Source organism: Leguminivora glycinivorella, chromosome 13 (genome assembly GCF_023078275.1).
Source record: "Leguminivora glycinivorella isolate SPB_JAAS2020 chromosome 13, LegGlyc_1.1, whole genome shotgun sequence".
Lineage (NCBI taxonomy): Eukaryota > Metazoa > Arthropoda > Insecta > Lepidoptera > Tortricidae > Leguminivora > Leguminivora glycinivorella.
In genome coordinates, this window is record NC_062983.1 from 16,359,577 (window position 1) to 16,378,908 (window position 19,332).

The 19,332-nt window shown below is 37.3% G+C and overlaps 1 protein-coding gene across 4 annotated transcripts in view; it reads left to right on the forward strand.

The window, feature by feature from the left end:
- LOC125232466 overlaps positions 1 to 19,332 on the forward strand; it is a 107,741-nt gene that overhangs the window by 25,716 nt on the left and 62,693 nt on the right. For 2 of the 4 annotated variants that reach the window (XR_007177746.1, XM_048138145.1), the window contains exon 2: positions 11,283 to 11,360. The exons of the other annotated variants lie outside the window; for them this stretch is intronic. Coding sequence is in view for 1 of the 2 variants with exons in the window: in XM_048138145.1 (XP_047994102.1) it covers positions 11,283 to 11,360 (78 nt within the window). In the remaining variant the exon portion in view is untranslated. The remainder of the gene's footprint in view (positions 1 to 11,282; positions 11,361 to 19,332) is intronic. 4 annotated transcript variants of the gene reach the window in all.

Here is a 19,332-nt window from a genome sequence, read left to right on the forward strand (position 1 = left end):
GTTTGGTGTTGACCGAGCAACAAAGAAGCCCTACAGTATTAGTCTGGTGGAGTGTTTACTAAATCTATTCGAAGATGGTTAGGTACTCTATGGTGAACTTACACAAACTTGAGAATTTCCGAACGACATACAAACTCTTCTTCGTCATTTACACAAGGATTTTGAACGAAAGGAATTATAGACTTTAGAGGTTATTTCGTGTCGACGGTTTCTATTTATTTAATGAGCTTCTAATCTTTTTGGCAATGGCATCTCTCGTTGACTAAACTCAGTGGCCGTGAGTCAATGTTTACACGTTTACCGCCTCTGAAATATGAACTGATCAATAAACTGATTCGAGGAAAGCAATGAAAACCTGTTGTAATTCACCACAAACATTCCAAAAGTTCTTTGTGGTTGAAATTAGCTTGTTTTTGCGCTAAATCCGGTCGCGTAGTGTAACAAACGCGCACGTATCGACTGAATCGAAGTACATTTATTCAGTTGAACCGACAAAACATGTTTTTCAAAAAAACATGAATCAGCATGTAGAACCGAGTTCTTGTAGAATAGTAGATAGCAGACCATCACACGTGTCCACAGGTGACGGGCTAAGAATTTCACCATTCTTTTTCCTCCAGTGGATGTCGTAGAAATCGGCTGTGGAATATGGTGTGGGCGATGGGCTACCAACCTGTCACTGCAAATTCACAATTACGTTTTTTTTTCGATCCGATAATTGCTCAAAGTTATTCTTACTGAAAGTTGAGCAGTATCATGTATTCATGTTGTACAGGCGTGGCCCCTTTTGGGGTAAAGATGCGTGAATTTTTATGTCTTTATGTATATTATGTAGTAGGTAACAGTATTGAATATCCTGCATTCTTGTATATCATCATAAATTAAATATAACAAGATCATACCATCCCATACATTAAAATGCGACCGCCTACGAACGCGCTTACACTCCACCACACATAGATGGCGCCACAAAAAAATGCCTTGTTGCCACCGATTATTTGTAGATTGGCATTAAGTGTCAATTCCGAGCCGTAAATCTATGTCAAAAGTGACACTTAACGCCATCTACAAGTATAATCGAAAGCTACAAGACATTTTTTTGTGGCGCCATCTATGTGTGGTGGAGTGTAAGCGCGGTCTTAGGCGGTCGCATTTTAATGTATGGGATGGTATGATCTTGTTATATTTAATTTATGATATCATTCAATAGGAAGTACCATCTACTAGTAGTATCTATTTTGTTGATCGTGACAATTGTGCAACAAGGAAAATATGCTACCTATTGTCCAATAGTCTAGTATAAATTTACTGAAAGCATCTGATCTCTGAAGTTAGCTTCTAAGAGATGCTATAATAAAATTGATTGATATATGGTCAAAACATTTAATGTTTAACATCGTCATGACTTTTGAAATTTATGGAAAATATGAACATCTTAGCCTATATGTCGAGTTGTCGATGGATTGCCGTCGAATACAAGTCTGCTGATTAAGAGATACAATTTTAATGTACCATTTTATGGTGTTTCATAAATGTATTCCCTTCCTTTCTCAAAGCAGCCAGCATCATTTTCAACACTATCCAACACTTCCAACAGTACTTAGTTGAAGGACATTCCTGGAGAACATTTAACGTTATAAGTTCTGCAGCTGCATTTTATCAGCCCATTGAGTTTTCAACTTTTTAATCAATAGGACATATCGATACCCACATAGTAGGTATATTTTCTGACATGTATACGATAGTGTATATGTATGTATACGATTCTAAAACAAACACCTAATACAAGCCTTTACATATCGACTCATATCTTGCCATGAGATTCCAAATGTGTATTCATAATTCATGTATATAAGGGCCTACAGCAACAAAAATAATCAATATTTACGTCTTTCTCTCGGCATCCGTTCTGTTTATGTTCTGTTCTGCTCTTAATCCGACCTTGGCCAAAAATAAATAATATGCATATATGCATTTGCATTATAAGCATCGCAAGTCGAACGCTATCAGCTGACGGGAGCGCGTCACCGTGACGTCTGGTCACCAACAAATATGGCCGCCGTACACCGCTTAGTTTATATGCCGCAACTTCATTTGGAAACCTATTCAATAATACACTTTATGCACAAGCAGTTAGGTAGAACATTGGATGACTTTTCAATTGTACTTACTGCTTTTACGATGAGAGAAACAACAATATGGCTGAACGTAATGCGTTACTGACGACTCGTATTACCCTATTGGTACTTGTTTTTCATACTCGCCGCTATCGATCATTAATGGAGTTTTTTTTAGTATAGTATGGACTATGTTCAAGGCATTTTAATTATAGCTTACTGTATGTTTGCAGCTTCAAATGCTTAGGATTACAATACAGTAACAAAAAATACTTAAGATAAAAACATGAACTTGGTGTTCGAAATAGCAGTGAAACCCAAAGCCCAAGCTGCCTTGCAAAGTCGGGCCGGATTTCCGCATAAGGCACAGGTCCCACCGCGAGCTAGTAAGCTATGAGCTATCGGCTATAAAAACGAGCAAAAGACAAGCAAGCTCGCGGTGGGACCGGTGCCTAAGGTCCACAAGTCAGAACCAAAGCAACTGGTCAATGGTTCTATGGTAGAGAAGGGCCCAATGAATTTACGGAGGGCCCTGAAATCAGAAGGTCCGGGTTTCTAAATCTGGATTTAGAAAAATACCATTTAAACCATTGCTTCGACCCGAACCTTCTGATTCCAGGGGGTCTCCGTAAATTTATCGGGCCCACTTCTACCTAGGCCCAGGCCTATTGTAGTCATTGATGATACCGCCATAATTATACCAAAATAAATCTTGAATAAAGGCTCCAATCAAACAAAATTATCCTTGTTGAAACAGATGCTCATTTTTGGCATGAGCGCAAGATGGCGACGACAGACTTTATTTGTTTTGAAAACAATGATTTATTTTACTAGTAAGGACTGTATCGATAAGTATAAGGACAAAACAAACCTCGTCTAAATGTTGACATGTGCATAATTTTATATTATTATGTTCCGAGAGTATGATCTGAAGGTATTGGTAAGCACTATTTGATATAAGAAGGTCTAATTTTTTTTTATTTTAGAGACTTTATGGTACTTTCATTAAGGTCTAGCAAATAAATTTCGGACAACCCCTATCTGGCTTAATTTGAGAATATTTCAATGACTGTTTGTACGATTTCAACAAACAAAGGTTAATATGCTGCCAAAATATATTCTTTAAGAGTCCTCTTCATGGTTTTTCAATTGGGTACTTGCAGAATAAATGCGGTGAATTTATATAATTAAAAAAAACGCTATTTTGAGCAACGTTCCGGATTGTCGTAAATTTTTGATGCAAGCAGGATGAGAGAAACAGATAAAAAAATTAGCCATAGGCCAAAGTCTAACTGACATTCACGGTGTTTGAACAGTGCCTAAACCAAATCGATATAAACAGTGTATGATAGTTAAATTCGACATCAAAGTCGGAGTTAGAGGAAGCACCATGCCACATTCTCTAAATGGCCGCCATACACAGATCCTGAACTTTATTTCTTAAAAATAACTATGGCTAGACTATGTCCAGATATTCTGCTTTGTGGATCATATGTCGTTGAGGTTCACACAGTACAATTTTTTTTCGCAATCGTATCGTTTTTTACGCACTTTGTGAATTTTCTAGTAGCATTTGTCCGGAATCGTAATTGTTACTCGGGAGGATTAAGTCAATACTGTCTAAACCACTTGCTTCACGTCGAGTTTCTAGGACAAAATGTGAACCTTATTATGTGCCTTATCAAGCCTATGTCTTGTTTTAAGAAAAAAATATAATAGCAAATAAATACGGCTACTCAAAGTTGTCCTCATACTTAACGATACAGTCTTTAGCCTAATTGGTTTCTTCGCAACATAAATGACGAAACTGATTTCTAAGGACATTGTATATAAATTTTTAAACGAATGCCAAGGGATTCACGAGGGAAAAACTTTGATAAAAACGTCAATCTAAATTTATACTCAAAAACTTTTTGATCAAAAAACGTCAATCAGGGTAAAGTGAATGAAAAAAAATGAAAAAATTTATACTCGAAATATTAGAACACGAGTTGGCTTTTAGATCAGGATAAAGAGAGTTTGAATAAAAAAAAAGTTCAAAACTGATTCATTTTTTTCTTTTACTGATTATTATTTTCAGTCACGATGCCTGCAGTGTTTGACTGGTAGAGAATGCCTTAAGGCATTATGTACACCATTTTGTACTTTTTTATGTGCAATAAAGAATAAATAAATAAGTACCTACAATCACAGTCTTGTAAAACAACAAAGCACATATCATGATTCACAATGTGAGTTGTACTTGTGCATGTAATGCCTGCAATGGCTGCCCCAGTGGAAGAGTTGGTTCCTCTCCTTGATGTCTCCTTGGGAAAATATGTCGAGATAATGAGGTCAGTATTTAAAATGAGGGCCACTCTAGGGCCGGACGGTGTGCCTTGGCTCTTTAAACATCTTGGAAGTAGATTACGTGGCCACATTGACGACTGCCTCCGAGAGGGTATATATTCTCGTTGGAAGGTGGGCAGACTGTGTCTTTCGAAAAAAGGGTAGTCCAGCTGACTGTCCCTTAGGATACCGTCCCATTGCCCTCCTAGATGAAACTAGCACGATGTTGAGCGCATCATCGTAAGTCTCATCTACTGCTGTGCACGCATTTTGAAAGACACGTGCCCAAACATCAGAGATCGGGTTCTGGGAGAAGCGATAGACGCAATTGATGCGCTGCATAAATACAGCGGTCTGGTAGCAGAGAAAAGGCAGGGAGCTATCGCAGTATCTCTTGACATTGCCAATTACTTCGGCTTTCTTCCTTATGTGATAATAAAATAGGCGCATTGCTTCCACGATGCGCCTTTCTATTTGAAGATCATCATTCACCATAGGGCATTACCTTGCAGATAGAGTACTGCTCAATGAATCAGGAGGAAGATGCCTAGAAAGACGAATGGAGTGTGGTGTTCCTACCGGCTGCGCCATATAAACGTATAGGGACAGGTCAATGAGACTACGTGCTCAAATCAAGACTGACTTCTTTATTCTTCTTCTTACCCACATGCATATTCATAATAATCATAACCTACCCACAGTTTTCCACAGGGGTCGGTACTGAGCGCCTGCTCTGGAGCATCGGCTTTGACTTGGCTATCAGAGTAGTCCAACTTCTCCGCATGATCACCATTTGTTATGCCGATGACACAATAGTAGCCGTGAGGGGAAGAAAGTACCAGGATAATAAGAAGAGCCACAGTGGCAACTGAGCTCACAGTTAGGCGCATTAATTTGTTTGGGCTTGCGGTGTTACTTGCCACGACCGATGACGTGGTTTTCGAAGGAAAGGTTGGCTTCTGTCCGAAGAAAGTGATTGCTGCCGACCTAGCCAAAATGATAATCGTTGACGCTATACGCCGATCGAAATGCAATCTGGTTCTGTAATGCCTATATACAAGAGCGATAGGGATGTTGCCTTGCCTATTGGCGGTGAGGCGGTCCCTCTTACGCCCCAAAATTAAGTACTTGGGCTTAAATTCAAACCAAAATTGGTACTCCGAGGAACATTTTATCAAATTGGTTCCTAGCCTCGATGGGACTGCTTCGGCGCTGAGCAGACTATTGCCCAATATCGAAGGACCCAATGCCCCATATCGGCGCTTATATGCGAACGTCATCCGCAGCGTGTATACAAAATTTCAGCTCAGTCGGTTGAATATTTCTGCTTCAAATTGGGTTGCAAGATTTGACCTCAACATACATAGAAACATACATACATGCATACATTGCAAGTTAGTAAAACCATGTCAAAATAGCTTTTTTTTACTTGTATTTCTTTATCCTGTCAACAGTCACTTTACCCTGCAGAGTGATGGCAGGATAAAGTTACACAGGGTGTAGTGAAAATCCGATTAACTATATATTATCTCCGAAACTGTTGATAATACAACTGTCATAATTTTAATATACATAGTTATACTTCAATACAACATTAAAATGTTATTGGTAAAAAAACTGCCGTATTAATATTTTAAAATAATCATGCCAGAATAAAGTGGACATACCTGTTACAAACTCCGAACGTCACACTTTGAAAACTTCTAACCACAAGACCGCAGCACCTCACACACAAACCTTTACACCGGCGGCTAGAACCATACTGGCTACGTGTTTTACGTATATTAGGGCCTCAATAAGACTTTCTGTGTGTGAGTGAGGTGCAATACCGCGGACGCACAGGATATGGAGAAAATATCGCTGGACAAACTTTGAAGGTGAAAATTAGAGTTCAAAAGTAATCGAAACATCCCGTGCAACGTATATTTAAGAATATAGTAGTCTATTCTCTACAAAAAACGATATTTTATTATCATAAAACTGCAATTTAATAATTTATAGAGCGAAAACTTGAGCAGTGTCGCGTTGTGACAAGGCAGGGTACAGTAGAAAACGGTCTTCTTTTTTTTTTTTTACAAAAGTATTATATTTATAGAAAAAATATGTGTTGGCCTCGATGTGTCACGTTAATGCCTACTTATGAAAATTTTAATTATATGTGAAAATTATATATTTCGCATACTTTCTATTCAAAAACGTGATGGCAGGGTACGATGCCACTATTTTGAGAATTACCCAATCAGATATATTTGGGAGACGGATCCGTCCTCTAGAAAACCTTTATTCGACGAATGACTTTTCCATTGGGGGAGAAAGTTCAAATTATATTGACAGAATATTGTTTTTCGTTTATTGGTAACTAACTTTACCCGCGGCTTCGCTCGCGTTAAATTCGAAAATTGCGGAATCCTCCATACAAACTGCCACCCCCCATTTTATGGAAGTGGGGGGGTTAGAAAGAGACAAAAAGTAGCTAAGTATGTCACTTTCCATCCATTCAACTATCTCCACTTAAAAAATCTCGTCAATTCGTGGCTCCGTTTTGCCGTGAAAGACGGACAAACAAACAGACACACACACTTTCCCATTTTATAATATTAGTATGGAATTATGGATACGTGTCTGATAATTTTGCGATCTTCGTCGTGCGACATATTACATGTGACTAAGAAATAACTAAAAATGTTATTGTTATGTTGTAGTACTTACGAAATAAAACTGGAAGCGGATTATATCGCGTAGAACTAATTTACAAAACATCGCGACGCGACACAAGCAGTTCTCAAAAAGTTTGTACCTAGAAACGTCAGCAAAATGTAATTTATTTCATACCAAATTAATTTTATTGTGAGCAAATTGTAACATTATGTGTAGGTATTTATCTTATGAAATAGGTGCCGTGTATCGTTTGAATAGCTATCAACATGAGATGTAAATGATAAAATGAGGTATCGGAAGCTATTGGCAGATTTCCCGGATATCGCCTTTGCATTTGGGAGCTTGATACGATTCAATGGAATTTCATTTTCCTGCCAATTTGTATGATATTCCATATGCTTAAGGGATTAGGAGATATTTATTTTTAATAAAAAACATTACCAAAGGTGTTCTAAAAAAACAAAGGTCTTCAAAGGAGCTATGAAAAGTCAGTGCATGGTGTGATATAGTTTTTCATGATACATAGAACAAATAAAATATAATTATGCATACGCGACCTGAAAACCATAATGGGACTAGTGTTGTCATAGTCATACATGCTGATAAACAATTTAAAGGTACTATGCCACAGGGGCCGTTTTTTGGTTTATTTTAGTTTAATTTTAGATTCATTTAGTTTAATTTTTATTTTAAGTTTAATTTTAGAATAATTTTATATATATTTTGTTTAATTACCTATAATATTATTTTAAAATTATGTAAATATGTTCACGTAAATAAAGACTATTTAAAGGTATAAGTAAAATAGATAGGTTTTCTTCTTCATCGTATCCTCATGTCTGAGGGACGTGACGACTGTCCAGTGGTCTCCACGCTACCCGGTGCACGCTATCCTGCAATGTGGCCTCTGTCACACATAATTAACTAAATAAAAATACTAAAGTAACAGATCCTTTACTTGCCCGCAAAACGACAAATACCCACGCTTTATTTAACTAATACTAATGATTTATCACGTAAAACTCAGAAGAAACTCATAAGAAAGAAGAAGAAGGTGTAGGTACGTGCCACGCGACTACACAGGCGGGCGCGTGGCGCCCTTCGGCCACTTGTTCATTCGAGAGCATTTCTTATTTTTTTGCCATTTTTTTATTTTGATTTTTTTAGGGAATTTTAGGTCAATTGTACTCAGAATCACGAGTACTTTCAATCTCACTGGGAGACAAAAAGTGTCCCAGAATTTCCATACATTTTTGTTACTTTCCTCTTTGTTACCCCACTTTGTTACCTTTGTTACCTCTCTTGTTACCCCACACAACATGTACGGAAAATGGTAACAAAAGAAGAAAAAATCGTATGGGACAATTTTTTTAACTACTAGGATTGAAAAAACTAGTGATTCTGAGTAGAAATACCATATTCTTTTTTCAAAAATATCACATTTCATAAAAGTGGCGAAAAAAAAAAGAAATGCTCTCGAATGAACGGCTAGCGTGTAACGTAACGTAACGTAGACCTGCCTCTGTCACAGACGTTATTCTGTCTGCCCAACGTGTGCCCATGCATCTACTTCTTTGCTCCCTTTTGCCATGCATCCTGTGATTACGAGCTTCTCCAGACTGCTGCGGTCCTGCCGAATGAGACGAATGACAATCGTTGACGCTAGACGCCGATGGAAACGCATTCTAGCTCTGTCGCGCCAATACGGAAGAGCGATAGAGATAGCTAGCTCCGATAACGATATAGACGACATAATAATCGTATTATTGTGTATTTCGCTACGTAGTCTGTTCTGGTGCTGTAGCCGAATGGCATTTCTGCGACGCGAAACGAAAACGAAACGCCGCTTAAGGTAATCTGGCTCTGTCGCGCCAATACGCAAAAGCGGTAGAGATATATATCTACGATAGTTTCGTTTCGTGAGCGTCTGTGCCATTCGGCTACGTGCCCAGATGATCAAAGAAACCCAGCACACGTTGGGTGCAAATAGTGGAGAGTGTCGTTTATTTATATATTATGATCGTATTAAATAATTAATTAGGTATAGCAACAACCCATCAGAACTCCGACATGTGTTCGTACTAAAAAATAAACAATGATCTCTGCCAAAACGTGTCTTGTTATTCTGTAGTGAAAAGATAGCAAGCGCCGGTGTTGATATTCTGAATACCATCAAACATTCTAAACGTACATACATATACTTACTCAAGGGGTACGTATTAACTGGTCGATATAGTTTTTTTTGATATATTTTTAGTCGCAATAACGATAATTTGTACAATGAATTAGATCCACCATTTACCAGAAAAGTAAGTTAGGTTAGAACTGTGAACAGAAATATATATATATATATATATATATATATATATATATATATATATATATATATATATATATATATATATATATGAATATATATATATATATATACAGGGTGGCCCATTCAAATCGGTCAGTATGGGAAAGTCTGAAACTATAAGACATACGAAGATTTGTTCTTAGGAACCATGTCAACGATTTTGATAAAAAGAAAAACTGCATTCATACAATTAAAAAAAAAAAGTGTACCCAGCTGGGGAATCGAACCCGGTTGTTTTGAAAAAATAAACTTACACTATTTCTATTCAGATATCGTTTGTGTAGGTCTTAAGCAGTAAATATCTCTAAGAAACATAATGTCTAAAATGAATAAAATGCATTTTTTTCACATACTTTAATTTATCATAGTAGGTGTTCAAAGTGACCACCGTCTTTTTAACCGACTTCAAAAAAGGAGGAGGTTCTCAATTCGACTGAATGTTTTTTTTTTTTTTGTATGTATGTTCCTCGATATCTCCGAGAATTGTGGACCGATTTTCAAAATTTTTTTTTGATCGAACGGGTATAACCCCGAGATGGTCCCATTGGCACCAAGTCAGGGTCTGATGATGGGATCCTGGAGAAATCGAGGGAACTCTTCAAATGTTATAGGCACATGTAATGTTTGCAGTGTATTTTTCAAAGGTAAACCAGTATTTACGCCTGATGGTAATAATTTTATGTGGCTGAGCTGATGATGGAAGGTCAACTCCTCAATGGTTAGGAGTTAAAGGATAATTCTTTCACTAGTGTACATGTATTCGGACTCATACATATAATATCAATAGGAACCACTAAAAATCAACAAATAAATAAACTTTTTTAACAAAAAATAAAACCGCCTTCAAAAATAAGCGCGTTACAAAACACGGAGAAACTAAAAAGCAAAAAATAATAAACCTTTGAATTCAGATTTCTTATCGTATTGCAATAATCTAAACATCCAAATTATAAACAAATCAATTATTTTTGGAGTCGGTGCCAGCCTGCGTATGGTTGGGTGGGGCAAACAGGCAATAGCAAGGCGACGAACAGGTCTGGTACCGACTGCAAAAATAATTGATTTGTTTATAATTTGGATGTTTAGATTATTGCAATACGATAAGAAATCTGAATTCAAAGGTTTATTATTTTTTGCTTTTTAGTTTCTCCGTGTTTTGTAACGCGCTTATTTTTGAAGGCGGTTTTATTTTTTGTTATTCAATACAATATTCAACACGTCTATGTAACGATCTTACTATTGCATTTTGTATCTTCATGTGGTGAATCTGCGTTAAAGTTGACTCTATGGCTACTTTTAGGTCTTCAACGGTGTTATCTCTATTTTTGTACACCGTTGTAAAGATGAAGTGAACTTGCTGAATATTGTAACGGTGGTCACTTTGAACACCTACTATGATAAATTAAAGTATGTGAAAAAAATGCATTTTATTCATGTTAGACATTATGTTTCTTAGAGATATTTACTGCTTAAGACCTACACAAACGATATCTGAATAGAAATAGTGTAAGTTTATTTTTTCAAAACAACCGGGTTCGATTCCCCAGCTGGGTACACTTTTTTTTTTAATTGTATGAATGCAGTTTTTCTTTTTATCAAAATCGGTGACATGGTTCCTAAGAACAAATCTTCGTATGTCTTATAGTTTCAGACTTTCCCATACTGACCGATTTGAATGGGCCACCCTGTAAGTATATACCAATCATTACACACCCATACTCAAGCTTGTATTCCCAAAAGGTTTAGGCAGAAATTGCTCAAGTTTCAGTGCCATCCTTAGCAATCAAGGAGTTAAAGGAAACGAATTTGTGATATTGCAGTGTCTGGATGCTGACCTATCGCCCATCGTTCAACCCGTATCCCACAGTCGACTTCTACGACACCCATGGAGGAAAGTGGTTGGTAAAATTCTTAATTCAAATCACGCGTTTCTGGTTTCTGCTCTCTGCCTGTGTTTCTGTATTGTTCTTCTTCTAAAATTTCATGCTCTACGTGTATCATGTAATAACCTAACCACAAAATTAAAATTTTGAAAAAACCCCCGACCGCGACCTAGTGGACCGATTTTCATGAAAAATGGCTAAGAACACTCCCGACTAACACAGCTTTCAAATGAAAAAAACTAAATCGAAATCGGTTCATCCGTTCGGGAGCTACGATGCCACAGACAGACACACACACAAACAGACAAACAGACAGACAGACAGACACGTCAAACTTATAACACCCCGTCGTTTTTGCGTCGGAGGTTAAAAAACGAACACCTACGAATTCTTTCACTGCGCTAACTTTATAAATACGGAATTTTCTGTTACAAAATGTAATTTCGTGTGTCTTCGAGCTTTCAAATTTTGCAAAATAAAATCCAGAATACGACCTTTTCATGAAAATTACCAATATTTTTTTATATTCGAATACCTAGTAGACATATTCTAGGCAAATAGAGAAAGTTTGTGCGTTTTCACATTATCCGATCCGATATTGGATGTAGGACCATATATTTACGACGCCATCTTTGATTTTGTCCTTTCAAATCCTTTTAGAGCCGCATTTGTCATTGTACAGAAAAGTGTCCAATATGTTATGTCACCATCATGATCTTGCATTTTTTTACGATACTACAATACAATACAAAGCATTAAGCATTTATTCATGATAACCAATATAACCATACTATGTAGGTACAGCGGTCTTTTAGCTTCTGTTAACAAAAATGCATGTACAATGTGACGTCACCGCACGTGTATCATATCATTATTTATTATGGTGATAACACGTCTAGTCACCTGTTTCAAACGAATAAATTGTTTGTACTTTGTCAATTATACATTGTCATAGTGTAGTAGAGGCGTCTGAGCCATGCCGTATTGGTAGGAACATTTTTTTAATATTTGATTTGAACCCTATTCATAACTTTTTTTTGGATATGGAATTTTTTATGTGATTTCCACTCAGAATCACAAGCTCTTTCAATCCTGATAGGAAAAAAAGTGTCCCAAAGTTTTTTCCCATTCCGTTATCATTTTTTCATACATTTTGTATGGCGGTAACGGAATGGAAGGTCTGAAAAATGTATAGAAATCTTGGGACATTTTTTTCTCCTATTAGGATCGAAAGACCTCGCGATTCTGAGTATCAATCGCGTAAAAAATACCCATGTTACAAAAAAAGTGGGGTGGACAACTTTGAAAAAAAAAAATGGCCCATATAGTTCGTTGGTCCCTTTCCGACATATTGGTGTGATAGAAAGAGACAAACGAACTGTATCGGCTTGATAACTTTAGTGTACGTTTATGAATAAGGGGGTAAGGATTTAAATCTTATTTACGAATAAATATTGGGTTGGTAAGAAAGTAATGAGCGAATCATAACCAATATTGTAATTTTTATTTAATTTATTATTTTAATCATTTATCAAAAATATAACGGCCTTCGTTATCTACTACTTGTCTCCATCATTCTGGTAAAGAATGAATAGCATCGGCGAAGAAGGTCTTAGGTTTAGATTCAAAAAACTCAGCTATGTACTGTCGTAGATGGGCTTGATCATCGAACTTTTTTTCATTCAAGGCATTGCTTAGCGATCTGAACAATGTGTAATCCTTAGGTGCCAAGTCTGGAGAGTACGGTGGATGAGGTATCACTTTCCAACCTAGCTCCAATAGCTTTAGCCGAGTCACTTTTGCAATGTGTGGGCGAGCATTGTCGTGTAAGAAAAAAACTTTAGCATGCTGTGGACGATTCTGACAGATTTTTTGGTTTAAATTTTCAAGCTGATTACAGTATACTGATGCGGTAACAGTCATTCCACTTGGTAGGAGTTCCCAGTGAATAATACCATGAATATCCCTCCAAACGGACAGCATAACTTTTTTCGGGTGAGGCTCTGTTTTTGGTGCCTCTATTCCTTTTTCGTTTGGAGCTAGCCACTGACGTTTGCGTGTGTGATTTATATATAAGACCCATTTTTCATCTCCAGTGATAAGATGGTCCAACCAGTTGAATGTGCGGCGAAAAGACAGAAGTTGTATGCAGATATCGGCACGGCGGTTTAGTTGATCTCTATCAAGTTCGTGCGGTATCCAAACACTGTATTTGTAGTTTTTTCCCAACTCGTGTAAATATGTTTCTATGGTGACATAAGAGCAGCCTAACTTGGTAGCAAGAATACGACTCGTTAGCCTCGGATCTCCTTCAATTAAGGTTTTTAATTTGGCTACATCAATCTTCACCGGTCGACCAGACTTAGGTTGATCTGATAATGAAAAGTTCGCCACTACGAAACCGCTGGAACCATCGTTTCGCCGTGCCCTCAGACACAACTTCAGGAGCAACACGCTGACATATATTGCTTCGGCGGCTGAATGGTCAGACTGAAATTCATATAGTAAGCAATGCCTTACATGCACTTTTAATTCGTCCATTTTCTTCCTTATATTAGCTCGGCGACAGCTAGTGAATGACTGACGAGAAACTTTGCGACTCGCCCTTTATATACTTTCGACCATAGAAGATCCTAGAACTCTCTCAAAAATTTTATGTGGAATTCAATCGATCGCTCATTACTTTCTTACCAACCCAATAGACTATGTGTCTTATTGCTATTTTTTGTTACTGTTATTTTTTTTATATAATTGTTATAATGAAATTCCATTAAACCTACCCATCGTCAAATATAACATGCGAATACGAAACCCCTAAATACGTTTTTAGCCTTTTTGGCTTTCCGAAAATAAATGAGTTCCTCTCCTCATTTATAACCGGATCCATTTATGGCGGCTGCATTTTTATTGCTAAATCACCAACGTGCAAGCTGCATGTGCATCGTTAACTTGGGACGCACCTTTTCGGTAAGTTTAAGCAACATATGCATACATTTAAGGTTTTGGATTAATTTAGGCACGATAAAATGGATTACATACAACATCAAGTTTGAAAAGTGAATAATGTTCAATACGCAATTCGAGTTGTTAAGATACGTCAAGTATTAGCTCTGGATGCGACATGGATGGGATAATAAGTCAGTGTCAACTGAAATCTTGAGAGCATTTCTTTTTTTTTGCCACTTTTATGAAGTGTGATATTTTTGAAATATACTCAGAATTACTAGATTTTCAATCCTAGTAGTTAAAAAAAATGTCCCATACGATTTTTTCTTATTTTGTTACCATTTTCCGTACATGTTGTATGGGGTAACAAAAGAAGAAAGTAACAAAAATGTATGGAAATTCTGGGACACTTTTTGTCTCCCAGTGAGATTGAAAGTACTCGTGATTCTGAGTACAATTGACCTAAAATTCCCTACAACAATCAAAAATTTTTTAATGACAAAAAAAAGGAAATGATCAAAAATGCACGGGCGTACGTAAAACTGCTTCAACTATACTTATTATTAACAGTCTTTGGCGCAAGTCATACGCTGTTCGAGCCATTACGACTCCATAAAACGTTCTGTTAAACGCAAACGCGCAGACTAAAACGAAAATAAAAAAGCTGGCATGGCTGTTGCTACGCGGCCCAAGGTCTCCGCGGCCGTGGCCGTGCCCCACCGCGCATGTGCAAACTACACACCGCTGCATGCACTCACACATGCACAACTTCATCTACACGCCACTATTCAAAGAAAGAACGGCGTAATAACTTAGGACGCAAAGGCTCTTACGCTCTTTTGGCATTGTGTGGTGTTGCACTTGTGTTGGTGAACACATGATGTGTGATTAATGATGGACGATACGCAGTGCATGGGAATTTAGACCTACTTGCGCGCGGTGTTCACGATGATCTTTTCCCAGTTTCACGTGAAACGCGCATGATAAAAGTCTCATCCGTTGTGTGCAATAAGGTACGGTTTCCTATGGTGCGATAAAGATGAGTTTGTATGTAGCGACTGCGTTTGGTCTGAATGTGGAAACTCCCGCGTGACATCCGCGATGCACATTGTGAAGACTCGGGTCTATGTATAGTGCGTAATCTTTGTTTGATTAATGTCGAATAAGAATGTTTTCTGCTTAAAAGTATATACTTAATCAGTGGCGGCTGGTGAAAATTTCTACTAGGCAACTCTGAGCAACAAAGACCTACCTTAACATTAGGTATTTTACTAGTAATCAATTTTAGGCAAGCCGATGGGAATCGGCTTGTATGTACCAGTCGCTGCGCTGCTGATACCTATGGAATACGAAATAAGTATTTTATTTTTTTCAAATAGAATCGAAACTTTAAGGGGGTATGAAAAATCCCAAAAACGGTGGGCCGCAACTGAAAAGGTTTGGAAACCAGAGATGCACTTAATTTTGATTAATCATTCAAAATTAAGTTATTCTCTGCTTCCCAAAATACTAATTTAAAATAAAACGCTAATGTTAATATTTGAATAAATTTTACATAAATCAATAGCAAATTTAGTCATGAGAGGTCAGTAATTTGTTTTATGGTACATAAAATTATTTTCAACTCCTGATGAAAAGGAATTGCAATCACGTGCGATTGCACCTGCAACACGTTGAAAGTATAGTGTACCTACAGTACACATATGTTCAGATGTACATGAGTATGTTTTGTTTTAATAGCCTATAATGTGTCCCACTGCTGGGCCCCTGTTTTCCATCACTCGTCACGGCTTTGTGAATGCTCCCTCCAATCGCCACAAAATGAGTCCAGGTCGATTTCTGTGAACAACTTGTTCGCGCTGGGACCCCATGGACCTAGAGTTTCTACGTTTCTAAAAATACATAAGTACCTACTTTCGTACATATAGAAAAAAACATCCATGACACGGGAACAAATATCCGTTTTCATTTTCCTTGTGAATGTCATAATTCACGCCTGTATCCCATAAAGGGGTAGGCAGAACACATGAAACTACTAAAGCTTCAGTGCCACTCTTGGCAAATAAGGGGTTGAAAGAAAACGAAACTGTGACATTGCAGTGACAGGTTGCCAGCCTCTCGCCCACGCCACAATTTAACCCATTAAGGTTAGAATTAAGGGTTAAAATTATATTATTTGGAAATTAAGGTTTCAAGATTTTCAGAACCCCTATCCTCGACAATTCTGCCATTTTTGCAACTTCTACTGATTACTATTACTCTGCCTATTACTCTACAGAATGCCATTGTAGTAACCTAGACTTTAGTTTATTAGTCAAAGCTCGAATATACAAAATTCCATACTTTTACGACTTTGCACTTGGTGCAAAGGAATTTCTCAAGTGAATTGTTAACGTTTGCCGGTCATAATGTTACACTAAAGCGTAAAGAAAATGGTAACTTTGTAAGGAAATGTCAGTACAAAGTGACTTGTTTTAAGTGATCTTGGGTGTACGTCATGATGTTTCTTATCACGTCACGTTCTTTTACTTACATATTTATTTATATAATTACATAGTTACAGTTTACGTACGTATGTAGCTATATATTATTTATTACTTACATACCTTCTATAGCATGCGTCATAAGAAATTCAACCACAGATTTATTGACTATAGTTACAGGCATAATTTGGTTTTAAGAAAAGGTTATGAATTATGATCAGTTACTAGATATATACAAGGTGCTCGCGAGGAACCCATATAAATTTAACGGCGATATTGGTCACATTTTAAGACTAAAATGTCATATAAACTTTACTGATTTCGTCATTTGTTAGTGCCAATTTAAAAAAAACATTTGTATTGTTACTCAGTGAAAAGGTTTTTTAACGGCGCTGATGCGCAATTGTGGAGCATAAGTCTCACAGTAGTAGTCATTGATAATGTCAAAATGTGACAACAAAAACTTCCAAATAATTTTATTTTTAGAAAATTATAAATGAAAGAATTTATTGTTGTAACGTTGCCAACTTTATGGATAAAAAAAAATTATGTGAAAATACGTTCAAAAAGTAAAAAAAAATCAAAAAAAGTTTTTTTTTTGGCGAAAAATTTTAAAATTCATATAACATTTTTTCTTTCTTTTTGCCTCAGAAATGCGTGTTTCCAGTTATGCGGGTTCCTCGCGAGCACCTGTATGTTAATATATTTGGCTTACAGAACCATAAGATGTCACTAATGCAAGTCTTAATTCATAAGCTGTTATCATATAATTCGTCTGTAGGTTACTTACATGTTGCCAAAGAAAAGCTAAAACAGACCACAAAAAAATATGCGCTGCTACCTATCAGCAGCGGCTGGTCCATACAAGCTGATTCCCACCGGCTTGCCTAAAATTGATTACTAGTAAAGTACCTAATGTTAAGGTAGGTTTTTTTTGCTCAGTGTTGCTTAGCAGAAATTTTCACCAGCCGCCACGATTACCTATAGAAATCTAATATCATGTATTTTAAAAAATGGTTCGTAAAACAATTATATATACCTATTGTGAAATTTGAAATCTCTACTAATTAGGAAATATGTATACTAAATCCAGGATTGAAGCTAATTTTGGCTTATTGTTTCATGTATAGGCCTAGCACAATGGCCAGAGGTCGCCGCGAGATAGACTACCCGTCCTTATGTCATTAATACAGTTAGAAGAAGACGTGTCATCTATCTCGCGGCGACATACTCCCGCGGCCATCTACTGGTCTCCCTGAATCAGTTGTATAATAAAACTAGACCAATGAGCACACATACATAGTATAATTAGTAGATATACATACCTAGTCCCTTTATAACAGCCGACCACAAGTCCAATCAGTATCAGATGTCTCATGGTCGCTTGTTTTAATTGTTAGCAATTGACTGCGTACTTCTAAGTATAACTGCAATGATTAGGAGCTCTCTTAAATCTTCATAAGGTCTGCCCTTTGGGATAGATGAAATGAATTTAAGCAGGCAAGCAAACATGATCGCGCGATAAATGATAAAACATCAGTTTTTTTATCATTTATCGCGCGACTAAATTTGCCTGCCAGGGTTAGCCGCCTAGACCAAAAGTTGACAACTTCATTAAGTATCTTTTCCCCTCACTAGCTCGGAAACACGTGTTTTGTCCTTTAATACCAGCGTAGGTAAAAACGCATTTATCCACTAGTGGGTCCAAAGTAATTTGACCTTGAATAAAGTCAAATTAACAGCTTTAAAATTGATAAAAGTAGGTGAATCTAGTAATAAAGATGATTTACCACCTTTGGAACTACTGGAATCAGTGATAAACGCATTTTTTGCGTTGTAGTTTCCTCGCTATAGTGAGAAAAGTTTTGTGTTACACTCGGGTGCAAATGTATTTTACTTCTCGTGTGTTAAAAAACTCCAAGAAGATTCTTTTCGAATCACTCGCTTCGCTCGTGGTTCAACTACATTTGCCTGCCGGTTTTCAATTCCACACTCTGCGTTAAAATACAACTTTGCCCCCTTGTATAACAAATAACTATTCTCATGATGGCCAGGGTACGTAGCCGAATGGCACAAACGCTCACGAAACGCTCGTAGATATCTATCTTTATCGCTCTTGCATATTGGCGCGACAGAGCCAGACTACCTTTCGCGGCGTTTCGTTTTCGTTTCGCGTCGCAAAAATGCCATTCGGCTACGGCACCTGGCTTTGACGGCTTAACTTTTTTTCGATGGTTCATGGGTTCTGCAGAATTGGCAGATTGACGGGATAAACCAGACACTAGTTTGACCTCAGATCTCAAAGAGGAAACCAGGTCTGATTGGAACGACGACTGGTGTATATCAAAACTATGTACTGTAAACTGGTGTATGTGGTGCGTGCTTACCAAATGTTGACGACGTCTAAGAAAATTATTTTCGCGACGTAAATATGATCAGTCCTCCCATTTCTTCAATCAAATGCTGCAAAGAGTGTTCCAAACTATTACATAAACTGTGTCATAAATATTTTTCCAGCACAGATGGCGCTTTTCTCCCGCTTTCAGTGCGCAAAGTGG